Below are 14,508 nucleotides of genomic sequence, written 5' to 3' on the forward strand. Positions count from 1 at the left end.
ACTGCTGCCATTGGGGAGGCATGACACTGCTGCCATTGGGGAGGCATGACACTGCTGCCATTGGGGAGGCATGACACTGCTGCCATTGGGAAAGATGGGGTGACATGACACTACTGCCATTGGGGAGGCATGACACTACTGCCATTGGGGAGGCATGACACTGCTGCCATTGGGGAGGCATGACACTGCTGCCATTGGGGAGGCATGACACTGCTGCCTTTGGGAAAGATGGGGTGACATGACACTACTGCCATTGGGGAGGCATGACACTACTGCCATTGGGGAGACATGACACTACTGCCATTGGGGAGACATGACTCTGCTGCCTTTGAGAAAGATGGGGTGACATGCCACTACTGCCATTGGGAAGGCATTATACTGCTGACAATGGGGACATGTGGAGACAAGATATTGCTGCCATTGGGGAGACGAGGAGACATGACACAACTGCAATTAGGGGGGGGGGATGGGGTGACATACACTACTGCCATTGGGGAGACATAACACTACTGCTATTGGGGAGATGGGGAGGCATGACACCACTGCCATTGGGGAGGCATGACACCACTGCCATTGGGGAGGCATGACACTGCTGCCTTTGGGAAAGCTGGGGTGACATGACACTACTGCCATTGGGGAGGCATGACACTACTGCCATTGGGGAGGCATGACACTACTGCCATTGGGGAGGCATGACACTACTGCCATTGGGGAGGCATGACACTACTGCCATTGGGGAGGCATGACACTACTGCCATTGGGGAGGCATGACACTACTGCCATTGGGGAGGCATGACACTACTGCCATTGGGGAGGCATGACACTACTGCCATTGGGGAGGCATGACACTACTGCCATTGGGGAGGCATGACACCACTGCCATTGGGGAGGCATGACACCACTGCCATTGGGGAGGCATGACACCACTGCCATTGGGGAGGCATGACACCACTGCCATTGGGAAGGGATGACACCACTGCCATTGGGGAGATGGGGGGGCATGACACCACTGTCATTGGGGAGATGGGGGGGCATGACACCACTCCCATTGGGGAGATGGGGGGGCATGACACCACTGCCATTGGGGAGATGGGGGTGGGGGGGCATGACACCATTGCCTTTTGGGAGATGGGGGTGGGGGGGCATGACACTACTGCCATTGGGGAGGCATGACACCACTGCCATTGGGGAGGCATGACACTGCTGCCTTTGGGAAAGATTGGGTGACATTCCACTACTGCCATTGGGGAGGCATGACACTACTGCCATTGGGGAGGCATGACACTACTGCCATTGGGGAGGCATGACACTACTGCCATTGGGGAGGCATGACACTGCTGACAATGGGGAGACAAGATATTGCTGCCATTGGGGAGGCATGACACCACTGCCATTGGGGAGGCATGACACCACTGCCATTGGGGAGTCATGACACCACTGCCATTGGGGAGGCATGACACCACTGCCATTGGGAAGATGGGGAAGCCTTAACGCTACTGCCATTGGGGAGGCATGACACTGCTGACAATGGGGAGATGGGGAGACAAGATGTTGCTGCCAATGGGAAGACGAGGAGACATGACACGACTGCCATGGGGGGGGGGATGGGGTGACATACACTACTGCCATTGGGGAGTCATGACACTACTGCCATTGGGGAGATGGGGAGGCATGACGCCACTGCCATTGGGGAGGCATGACACCACTGCCATTGGGGAGATGGGGAGGCATGACACCACTGCCATTGGGGAGGCATGACACCACTGCCATTGGGGAGGCAAGACACCACTGCCATTGGGGAGATGGGGGGCCATGACACCACTGCCATTGGGGAGATGGGGGGGCATGACACTGCTGCCATTGGGGAGGCAAGACACTGCTGCCTTTGGGAAAGATGGGGTGACATGCCACTACTGCCATTGGGGAGGCATGACACTACTGCCATTGGGGAGGCAAGACAATTCTGCCATCGGGGAGGCATGACACTGCTGACAATGGGGAGACAAGATATTGCTGCCATTGGGGAGACGAGGAGACATGACACGACGGCCATGGGGGGGGGGATGGGGTGACATACACTACTGCCATTGGGGAGACATGACACTACTGCCATTGGGGAGATGGGGAGGCATGACACCACTGCCATTGGGGAGGCATGACACCACTGCCATTGGGGAGATGGGGAGGCATGACACCACTGCCATTGGGGAGGCATGACACCACTGCCATTGGGGAGGCAAGACACCACTGCCATTGGGGAGATGGGGGGCCATGACACCACTGCCATTGGGGAGATGGGGGGGCATGACACTGCTGCCATTGGGGAGGCAAGACACTGCTGCCTTTGGGAAAGATGGGGTGACATGCCACTACTGCCATTGGGGAGGCATGACACTACTGCCATTGGGGAGGCAAGACAATTCTGCCATCGGGGAGGCATGACACTGCTGACAATGGGGAGACAAGATATTGCTGCCATTGGGGAGACGAGGAGACATGACACAACTGCCATGGTGGGGATGGGGTGACATACACGACTGCCATTGGGGAAACATGACACTACTGCCATTGGGGAGATGGGGAGGCATGACACCACTGCCATTGGGGAGGCATGACACCACTGCCATTGGGGAGGCATGACACCACTGCCATTGGGGAGGCATGCCACTGCTGCCTTTGGGAAAGAAAGGGGTGACATGCCACTATTGCCATTGGGGAGGCATGACACTACTGTCATTGGGGAGGCATGACACTACTGCCATTGGGGAGATGGGGAGGCATGACACTACTGCCATTGGGGAGGCATGACACCACTGCCATTGGGGAGGCATGACACCACTGCCATTGGGGAGATGGGGGGGCATGACACTACTGCCATTGGGGAGATGGGGAGGCATGACACCACTGCCATTGGGGAGGCATGACACCACTGCCATTGGGGAGATGGGGGGGCATGACACTGCTGCCATTGGGGAGGCATGACACTGCTGCCTTTGGGAAAGATGGGCTGACATGCCACTACTGCCATTGGGGAGGCATGACACTACTGCCATTGGGGAGGCATGACACTGCTGACAATGGGGAGATGGAGAGACCAGATATTGCTGCCATTGGGGAGACGAGGAGACATGCAATTGGGGGGGGGGGAGGGATGGGGTGACATACACTACTGCCATTGGGGAGACAGAACACTACTGCCATTGGGGAGATGGGGAGGCATGACACCACTGCCATTGGGGAGGCATGACACCACTGCCATTGGGGAGGCATGACACCACTGCCATTGGGGAGGCATGACACCACTGCCATTGGGGAGGCATGACACCACTGCCATTGGGGAGGCATGACACCACTGCCATTGGGGAGGCATGACACCACTGCCATTGGGGAGGCATGACACCACTGCCATTGGGGAGGCATGACACCACTGCCATTGGGGAGGCATGACACCACTGCCATTGGGGAGGCATGACACCACTGCCATTGGGGAGGCATGACACCACTGCCATTGGGGAGGCATGACACCGCTGCCAGTGGGGAGATGGGGAGGCATGACACCGCTGCCAGTGGGGAGATGGGGAGGCATGACACCGCTGCCAGTGGGGAGATGGGGAGGCATGACACCGCTGCCAGTGGGGAGATGGGGAGGCATGACACCGCTGCCATTGGGGAGATGGGGAGGCATGACACCGCTGCCATTGGGGAGATGGGGGGCATGACACTGCTGCCTTTGGGAAAGATAGGGTGACATGCCACTACTGCCATTGGGGATGCATGACACCACTGCCATTGGGGAGGCATGAAACCACTGCCATTGGGGAGGCATGACAGCACTGCCATTGGGGAGGCATGACACTGCTGCCTTTGGGAAAGATGGGGTGACATGCCACTACTGCCATTGGGGAGGCATGACACTACTGTCATTGGGGAGACATGACACTGCTGCCTTTGGGAAAGATGGGGTGACATGCCACTACTGCCATTGGGAGGCATGCCACTACTACCATTGGGGAGATGGGGTGACATGCCACTACTGCCATTGGGAGGCATGCCACTACTGCCATTGGGGAGATGGGGAGGCATGCCACTACTGCCATTGGGGAGATGGGGAGGCATGACACTACTGCCATTGGGGAGATGGGGAGGCATGACACCACTGGCATTGGGGAGGCATGACACCACTTCCATTGGGGAGGCATGACACCACTGCCATTGGGGAGGCATGACACCACTGCCATTGGGAAAGATGGGGTGACATGCCACTACTGCCATTGGGGAGGCATGACACTGCTGCCATTGGGGAGGCATTACACTGCTGACAATGGGGACATGGGGAGACAAGATATTGCTGCCATTGGGGAGACGAGGAGACATGACATGTCTGCCATGGGGGGGGATGGGGTGACATACACTACTGCCATTGGGGAGGCATGACACTACTGCCATTGGGGAGCTTGGGAGGCATGACACCACTGCCATTGGGGAGGCATGACACCACTGCCATTGGGAGGCATGACACCACTGCCATTGGGGAGGCATGACACCACTTCCATTGGGGAGACATGCCACTACTGCCATTGGGGAGGCATGACACTACTTCCATTGGCGAGACATGACACTGCTGCCTTTGGGAAAGATGGGGTGACATGCCACTACTGCCATTGGGGAGGCATGACACTACTGCCATTGGGGAGGCATGACACTACTGCCATTGGGGAGGCATGACACTACTGCCATTGGGGGAACATGACACCACTGCCATTGGGGGAACATGACACCACTGCCATTGGGGAGGCATGACACCACTGCCATTGGGGGAACATGACACCACTGCCATTGGGGAGGCATGACACTACTGCCATTGGGGAGGCATGACACCACTGCCATTGGGGAGATGGGGGCGGCATGACACTGCTGCCATTGGGGAGGCATGACACTGCTGCCTTTGGGAAAGATGGGGTGACATGACACTACTGCCATTGGGGAGGCATGACACTACTGCCATTGGGGAGACATGACACTACTGCCATTGGGGAGACATGACTCTGCTGCCTTTGAGAAAGATGGGGTGACATGCCTATACTGCCATTGGGAAGGCATTATACTGCTGACAATGGGGACATGTGGAGACAAGATATTGCTGCCATTGGGGAGACGAGGAGACATGACACAACTGCAATTGGGGGGGGGATGGGGTGACATACACTACTGCCATTGGGGAGACATAACACTACTGCTATTGGGGAGATGGGGAGGCATGACACTACTGCCATTGGGGAGGCATGACACCACTGCCATTGGGGTGACATGACACTACTGCCATTGGGGAGGCATGACACTACTGCCATTGGGGAGGCATGACACTACTGCCATTGGGGAGGCATGACACTACTGCCATTGGGGAGGCATGACACTACTGCCATTGGGGAGGCATGACACTACTGCCATTGGGGAGGCATGACACTACTGCCATTGGGGAGGCATGACACTACTGCCATTGGGGAGGCATGACACTACTGCCATTGGGGAGGCATGACACTACTGCCATTGGGGAGGCATGACACCACTGCCATTGGGAAGGGATGACACCACTGCCATTGGGGAGGCATGACACCACTGCCATTGGGGAGATGGGGGGGGGGCATGACACCATTGCCTTTTGGGAGATGGGGGTGGGGGGGGCATGACACCACTGCCATTGGGTAGGCATGACACCACTGCCATTGGGGAGGCATGACACTGCTGCCTTTGGGAAAGATTGCGTGACATTCCACTACTGCCATTGGGGAGGCATGACACTACTGCCATTGGGGAGGCATGACACTACTGCCATTGGGGAGGCATGACACTACTGCCATTGGGGAGGCATGACACTACTGCCATTGGGGAGGCATGACACTGCTGACAATGGGGAGACAAGATATTGCTGCCATTGGGGAGGCATGACACCACTGCCATTGGGGAGGCGTGACACCACTGCCATTGGGGAGGCGTGACACTACTGCCATTGGGGAGGCGTGACACCACTGCCATTGGGGAGGCGTGACACCACTGCCATTGGGGAGGCGTGACACCACTGCCATTGGGGAGGCGTGACACCACTGCCATTGGGGAGGCGTGACACCACTGCCATTGGGGAGGCGTGACACCACTGCCATTGGGGAGGCGTGACACCACTGCCATTGGGGAGGCGTGACACCACTGCCATTGGGGAGGCGTGACACCACTGCCATTGGGGAGGCGTGACACCACTGCCATTGGGGAGGCGTGACACCACTGCCATTGGGGAGGCGTGACACCACTGCCATTGGGGAGGCGTGACACCACTGCCATTGGGGAGGCGTGACACCACTGCCATTGGGGAGGCACGACACCACTGCCATTGGGGAGGCACGACACCACTGCCATTGGGGAGGCACGACACCACTGCCATTGGGGAGGCACGACACCACTGCCATTGGGGAGATGGGGGCACAACACCACGGCCTTCGGGGAGATGGGGGCACGACACCACGGCCATTGGGGAGATGGGGGCACGACACCGCTGCCATTGGGGAGATGGGGGGCACGACACCGCTGCCATTGGGGAGATGGGGAGGCATGACACCACTGCCATTGGGGAGATGGGGGGGGCATGACACCACTGCCATTGGGGAGATGGGGGGGGCATGACACCATTGCCTTTGGGGAGATGGGGGGGCCATGACACCACTGCCGTTGGGGAGGCATGACACCACTGCCATTGGGGAGGCATGACACCACTGCCATTGGGGAGGCATGACACCACTGCCATTGGGGAGGCATGACACCACTGCCATTGGGGAGGCAAAACACCACTGCCATTGGGGAGGCAAAACACCACTGCCATTGGGGAGGCATGACACTGCTGACAATGGGGAGACAAGATATTGCTGCCATTGGGGAGGCATGACACCGCTGCCATTGGGGAGGCATGACACCACTGCCATTGGGGAGGCATGACACCACTGCCATTGGGAAAGATTGGGTGACATTCCACTACTGCCATTGGGGAGGCGTGACACTACTGCCATTGGGGAGTCGTGACACCACTGCCATTGGGGAGTCGTGACACCACTGCCATTGGGGAGTCGTGACACCACTGCCATTGGGGAGTCGTGACACCACTGCCATTGGGGAGTCGTGACACCACTGCCATTGGGGAGGCGTGACACCACTGCCATTGGGGAGGCGTGACACCACTGCCATTGGGGAGGCGTGACACCACTGCCATTGGGGAGGCGTGACACCACTGCCATTGGGGAGGCGTGACACCACTGCCATTGGGGAGGCGTGACACCACTGCCATTGGGGAGGCGTGACACCACTGCCATTGGGGAGGCGTGACACCACTGCCATTGGGGAGGCGTGACACCACTGCCATTGGGGAGGCGTGACACCGCTGCCATTGGGGAGGCGTGACACCGCTGCCATTGGGGAGGCGTGACACCGCTGCCATTGGGGAGGCGTGACACCGCTGCCATTGGGGAGGCGTGACACCGCTGCCATTGGGGAGGCGTGACACCGCTGCCATTGGGGAGGCGTGACACCGCTGCCATTGGGGAGGCGTGACACCGCTGCCATTGGGGAGGCGTGACACCGCTGCCATTGGGGAGGCGTGACACCGCTGCCATTGGGGAGGCGTGACACCGCTGCCATTGGGGAGGCGTGACACCGCTGCCATTGGGGAGGCGTGACACCGCTGCCATTGGGGAGATGGGGGCACGACACCGCTGCCATTGGGGAGATGGGGGCACGACACCGCTGCCATTGGGGAGATGGGGGCACGACACCGCTGCCATTGGGGAGATGGGGGCACGACACCGCTGCCATTGGGGAGATGGGGGCACGACACCGCTGCCATTGGGGAGATGGGGGCACGACACCGCTGCCATTGGGGAGATGGGGGCACGACACCGCTGCCATTGGGGAGATGGGGGCACGACACCGCTGCCATTGGGGAGATGGGGGCACGACACAGCTGCCATTGGGGAGATGGGGGCACGACACAGCTGCCATTGGGGAGATGGGGGCACGACACAGCTGCCATTGGGGAGATGGGGGCACGACACCATTGCCTTTGGGGAGATGGGGGGGCCATGACACCACTGCCGTTGGGGAGGCATGACACCACTGCCATTGGGGAGGCATGACACCGCTGCCATTGGGGAGATGGGGGAGCATGACACTGCTGCCATTGGGGAGGCATGACTCTGCTGCCTTTGGGAAAGATGGGGTGACATGCCACTACTGCCATTGGGGAGGCATGACACTGCTGACAATGGGGAGACAAGATATTGCTGCCATTGGGGAGACGAGGAGACATGACACGACTGCAATTGGGGGGGGGGGGGAGAATGGGGTGACATACACTACTGCCATTGGGGAGACATAACACTACTGCCATTGGGGAGATGGGGAGGCATGACATTACTGCCATTGGGGAGGCATGACATTACTGCCATTGGGGAGGCATGACATTACTGCCATTGGGGAGGCATGACACCACTGCCATTGGGGAGGCATGACACCACTGCCATTGGGGAGGCATGACACCACTGCCATTGGGGAGGCATGACACCACTGCCATTGGGGAGGCATGACACCACTGCCATTGGGGAGGCATGACACCACTGCCATTGGGGAGGCATGACACCACTGCCATTGGGGAGGCATGACACCACTGCCATTGGGGAGGCATGACACCACTGCCATTGGGGAGGCATGACACCACTGCCATTGGGGAGATGGGGGGGGCATGACACTACTGCCATTGGGGAGGCATGACACTGCTGCCTTTGGGAAAGATAGGGTGACATGCCACTACTTCCTTTGGGGAGGCATGACACCACTGCCATTGGGGAGATGGAGAGGCATGACACCTCTGCCATTGGGGAGGCATGACACCACTGCCATTGGGGAGGCATGACACCACTGCCATTGGGGAGGCATGGCACTGCTACCTTTGGGAAAGATGGGGAGGCATGACACTGCTGGCAATGGGGAGGCATGACACTGCTGGCAATGGGGAGGCATGACACCGCTGCCATTGGGGAGGCATGACACCACTGCCATTGGGGAGGCATGACACCACTGCCATTGGGGAGGCATGACACCACTGCCATTGGGGAGGCATGACACCACTGCCATTGGGGAGGCATGACACCACTGCCATTGGGGAGGCATGACGCCACTGCCATTGGGGAGGCATGACACCACTGCCATTGGGGAGGCATAACACCACTGCCATTGGGGAGGCATGACACTGCTACCTTTGGGAAAGATGGGGTGACATGCCACTACTGCCATTGGGGAGGCATGACACTACTGCCATTGGGGAGACATGACACTGCTGCCTTTTGGGGATATGGGGAGGCATGGCACTACTGCCATTGGGGAGATGGGGAGGCATGACACTACTGCCATTGGGGAAACATGACACTACTGCCATTGGGAAGATGGTGAGGCTTAATCTGGCCCCTGTGTAGCCAAAGTACATTAATATCAGCGGTCTAGGAGATGGGAGTGCACGGATTTGAAGTACTATTTTAGAGGCTGCTACACATTAGCCAAAAAAGCACTTCAACACCCCATCCCGGGTAACAAGCGCTATATAAATAAAAACCTTTTTTTCTCCTCTCCTATCCCTACGCTATCCTTCTGAAATCCAAATAACTGACTAACCTATCCACCACTCAAATTACTTTCATATTTCACTATACTAATTCAAAATTAATCCTTTATGGGTTCCGGAGTAGCGTGCTACTCTCCGAAAAGCGCTTTGCCGCCTTGTCAGGGGTAGTGAGCGCTATATAAATGCAATTACAATACAATACAATACATTCGCTTGAAAACTATCCTTTACCACCCAATCAGGCCCTTCGAGGAGCCATAATTGGGCTTCAGAGCACTTCACCCCAGACAAGAGGATGCCTGCACCTTTAGCATCTGCCCTCGTGCCCCCAGCCTCTCTGTACACACACCGGCTGCTCCTGGAAGACGTTACGGGATTGGCCGTGGACCTGTGATGCTGCATCTCCTGTATTAAATATGTCTCTTGTTTACCCTTTCAGAGAAGGTTATTTTCAGAGGTGTATTTTTAAGTACATTTTTATTTAATTTCTTTACTTATGTGAGATGCTTGCAAGTTCTATCCTGGATTACTGGGGCAGTGGTGTCTGGGCTCCTCACTGGCAAAGGATGATGGGAGTTGGGTTTCTAGGAGGAGTAATTTCACCAAACTTCAACTTTTATCGTGTAATGACAACTAAAGATAGAGACGGGAGCATCATTAAATGTGTGCATGTACGCCCTTTCTTTTTGTCAATTTTCTCGCAATGTTGTTGGTTGCAGGGTATCTGGCGACACAGGCTGCGGCCAATCATCGGCCCCTGCTTTACCCTCGCGCCATCTCAGATGGACAATTCTACTCACCCCCGGAGTCCTTTGCAGGTGAGAAGGGGATACCTCTACAAACTTTAACGAATGTGGAGCAGCTGATGTGTGACTGCACTACTGGAGTCTACTGTGGCAGTCTCGTGCACCCAAACCCTGGGCAAGAAGATCTCATTGGATCCTCTGTGATGCATTCTTGCCCTGGAGTTGGAAATGCCATGTATGATAGTAGACTTTCCCATTGTGCTAGTGAAAACCTATCCCTTTCGGGTTGTGCGGAATTGTTCGTGATATTGCCTCCCTTTCCATCAGACCATGTTGCACCACCTATGAATTATTACCAGAGGTCTCTACTCCAGTGTTCCAGTTTTAAAAAAAAAACACCCCTTGTGTGAGAAAATGTCCTCTAGCACAAGAGAACTTCAGAGGTCTGTATCTTTTGGTATACTGGCCGGTATCTGTCTTTTGACCTGTGTCTCTGCCTTTTTTAGGATCTGACAATGAGTCTGATGATGACGGGACAGGGGGACAAGCAGTCACAGCTCAGGTAAATTGTTGGGTTTGCGCATGGTTGAAGGAATAGATAATCTGGCGGAATCTCCAGTATTTTAGGAGAAGAAACTGCCCTGCTGGCTGAAAAGATGCAATGTTGAGAGTAGTAAAACCATCTTAAAAGCTTAGAGGAGTCTTCGTTTCTTCCACTCTTACTTCTCCTTCAGCTTTCCAAGTAGTCTTAGCCAGGTGGGCCTCTCTTCTCCTCTCTACCACTAGCTCGGGTGTAGCAAGCTAGGCTTCCAAGCGGAAGGCGACTCTAGATCGCAGAGGGGTAAGTGATGGGTTCCAACTATTTTTACCTCGTGCTAACATTCCTGAAGAACCCCATATCAAAAAAGTTATCTTTGCAGTGGTGTTTGTGGAAGAAATGTGTCAGCAGGTGTATTTGCATTTACTTTAGCCCTGTATATGTGTGATGTGTGACTTAAAGCAATTTATGATTTACAAAATTTCCACTTTATTTTTTCACGAGTATTTCCTTTCTAGCACATATTCTGACTTGAATTTGATAGGAAAAAGGTCCAGATAAAATAGTTAGAATTAATTATTGTCTTAGACAGTGGAACTAGTGAATCAAGGAGACTTATCAGTCTAGAGAACAGCCAGGTGAAAAAAGAATTCCACTTGATTTGAATATCAGCCAGTTATGCAGCTCGTCTAGCCAAATGATTGACATTGGATCCCAGATCACCTTTATTTAGGACATTTAGAGGTAACTGGTATGTTGCTTTGTAAGGGACACTAGTTTGAGTAATGTCTTAGGTCCATAGCCATGTCGGAAAGCTTCCAGCATCTGTTTTTCAAATTCTGCCCCCGGGTCATGGCAAGATGCGCAAACATGTGTGGCCATACTCAGGCGGGGTCTATCAACGAGCTCTGGGTGGAAATGCAAAGTCAAACCCAACAGGCCGATCTCGCTCTACAGTCCGAGAGTTGCTTGAAGAGTCTTGGAATGCACGGATTGCCTCAGTAAACTTTAATGTACATATTTTAAGCAGTAGAACTAAGGACCTATTTGTTTGATAATCTTGTTCCTATCAGCAAACACAAGCTGTATTAAACTGACCGATTGTTTACAAATATCTCATTTGTACATGTTTTTATACACAAGTTTTTTTTAAAGAATTTTGTCTGACAATTGTTTTTACTCTTTGTAGATATTATCTATTGTAATGGTTTAATTAACTAAACAATAAAGCTTACAATTACATAGCCATGTTCCTTCTAGTATCCATAAAACGTTTGTACTCTACCTGCACAGTCATCTAGAAGTGTAGGTAGTAGGAATCTAAAATGTGAAATATGAAACCAAAGAAACAGAGGGGTGTTCAAAGTTCCCCGGTTTGTCACTTCCCGGATATTTCATGTATGATGCCGGGCAGCATTTGCATGCTCTGCCTGGCTTTGTGAAGCGGGTCTCTGTCCCAACCACCCCAAAGAATAACCAACCATTGCGTTTCAGGAACGAGAGTATGTGCAGCAAGGCAAGGAGTCCTTGGAAGTGGTCGAGCAGATCCTGGCACAAGAGGCCAGTTGGAGATTCGAGAAAAGCAACGTGAGTGAATATAGATGGGGATCTATGGCAGAATGTGCACGGCATGAGTTTGTATGATCAGAAAATTTATTTTCTTGGGAAAGACAGCCCTTTTGATGAAATCGCTTAGAGTCCTTTTCTTGCTGCATTTCACCTCTTTCCTCCAGCAAGTTGTGGAGTTGCCAAGCCCCCTTTCTACATTACACATCTGCAGGTGCATTGTATCTGCAACTGGAGGAGTATTTAAGAGTAATTAGCTTTTTCTTTTAGATCTTTTGTTCAAACAATCCTGCTTGTAAATACATTGTAGAATTGTGGTCCACCAATCCAGTTCCAGGAGATGGGCTTTAAGCCATCTAGGTGCAGAGCCTGTTCCTGAATACAGTCAAATATAGGTTCAAGGAGCAGTCGCCATTAGGATTTATTTCTGATGAGCCACTAATACAAAGATAATAGGATACAGGGAACAAAATTACACCTGAGTCCCTTGGCGATCAGTCATAACACTGAGTGGCACACAAGTTTCCAGGAGTTCAGGGGGCCGGTCTCTCCTACCACCTTGAAATCCCTAGAACCAACTTAGACCACTATTTGAAAATGTGCAAACTTGGATGGAACTAGAATTGGTATTCAGCAGCTTCGTTGGCATGTCTGCCCCAGTCTACAGGTCTGAATCATCGATGAACCATGAATGGCTTGTAAGCAGTGCTTTAAATGGGCCAGTACTCATCGGTACTGAGTACCGGCACTTTTTGATTTTCTCTCCTTGAGTACCGGCACTTTTCCTAGAATGAAGAGAGTACCTGTACTCGTGGAACCTGACTTCAACCCAGGCAGCGCTTCCTTTATCCCTCTACTGATACCTCTGCAGCACCTTTAACAAGCACTGCACGGAATTCATCGCGGGAGCTCTTGTCACCAGGAACCAGCGGGAGCTGCTTTGGAAGTTTGGAAGTCATCAGAGGGGGGGGGTCGGAAGAGTTGTTATCTTATCCATTGTTCTTTTCACAGTGGGGCTGATGGGGGGCTGTAAAATCAAATGAATGGCGGTGGGACGCACTGTTCAGGAGTGAATATTCCAACAGCGTTTCATTTAAAAGTGGGTTTATGGCTGTGGGAGTGATGTCCACTGAGTGTTATCTAACAGCGGCCCATTAAGCGCACCTGACGGCAGGCGCCAGCTGGCCTGCCCTGTAAGAAGTTGGCCTGGCATATGCTGGTCACTAGTTATAGTGGCCACCTTGCACCAGTACAATTCAACTCTTGTGGTAGATAGGTTTAAGACAACCTTTTAAAGAAAGCTATCCTAGTGGTAGCTGTGGAGAGCAGCCTTCAGGCTAAGTCTCTGAGGAATGTAAAGCAGCTTGTTTTACCTTATAATCTCTTGAATTACCAAATGAAAAGACACCACACAGGTGTATATATATCAAATATATATGTATTTATTTCTAGACACACTCTACTAATCTCTTTATGAGATTAGAAGCCAGGTAAACATTCAAATGTCAACAGTTCTCAATAAATTAAGCACAAATATGGCTGGAGCCCTAGGGGCATACCAGACCATATACTAAAAAAATGGGTTAACAAAGTCGACTTGCAAAATGACATAGCCTAGGGCCTTGGGAATCGCTGGGGCTTCACTACTGCAGTGTTAGCAGGTAAGAAACAAGCCCACGGGAGACACGTGCAGTGTCTAAACACAACCTATAGGTTACAATGGAGCAAGTCGCGGTTTGTATTTTAAAGTTTTAGGGCACTTCGAAGAAGTCAACAAGCAAGCCACTTACAAGGTAAGTATTTCGAGGGCCAACACACACTTGGGCACTGAAGTGCACGAGTTACCTCACCCAGGGAAGCCGGGTGCATAGGTGTCTTTTGGTGTCGGGTCGCGATGCTGTTTTCAATGGAGACCAATGAAGACTTGCTGCTTGAGATGACTGAAGAGGTGTCCGCTGGAATCCGAAGGTGGATTGAAGATTAAGAGGACCTGAAAATTGAAGGGA

At 53.6% G+C, this 14,508-nt stretch overlaps 1 protein-coding gene across 10 annotated transcripts in view; it reads left to right on the forward strand.

The window, feature by feature from the left end:
- LOC146870300 (stAR-related lipid transfer protein 3-like) overlaps positions 1-14,508 on the forward strand; it is a 545,134-nt gene that overhangs the window by 501,423 nt on the left and 29,203 nt on the right. For all 10 annotated transcript variants that reach the window (XM_085636658.1, XM_085636662.1, XM_085636648.1 and 7 more), the window contains 3 exons: positions 10,372-10,470; positions 10,905-10,960; positions 12,431-12,523. In XM_085636658.1, coding sequence (XP_085492784.1) covers positions 10,372-10,470; positions 10,905-10,960; positions 12,431-12,523 — 248 coding nt within the window. The remainder of the gene's footprint in view (positions 1-10,371; positions 10,471-10,904; positions 10,961-12,430; positions 12,524-14,508) is intronic.

This window comes from Triturus cristatus, chromosome 1_1, assembly GCF_964204655.1.
Source record: "Triturus cristatus chromosome 1_1, aTriCri1.1, whole genome shotgun sequence".
NCBI lineage: Eukaryota > Metazoa > Chordata > Amphibia > Caudata > Salamandridae > Triturus > Triturus cristatus.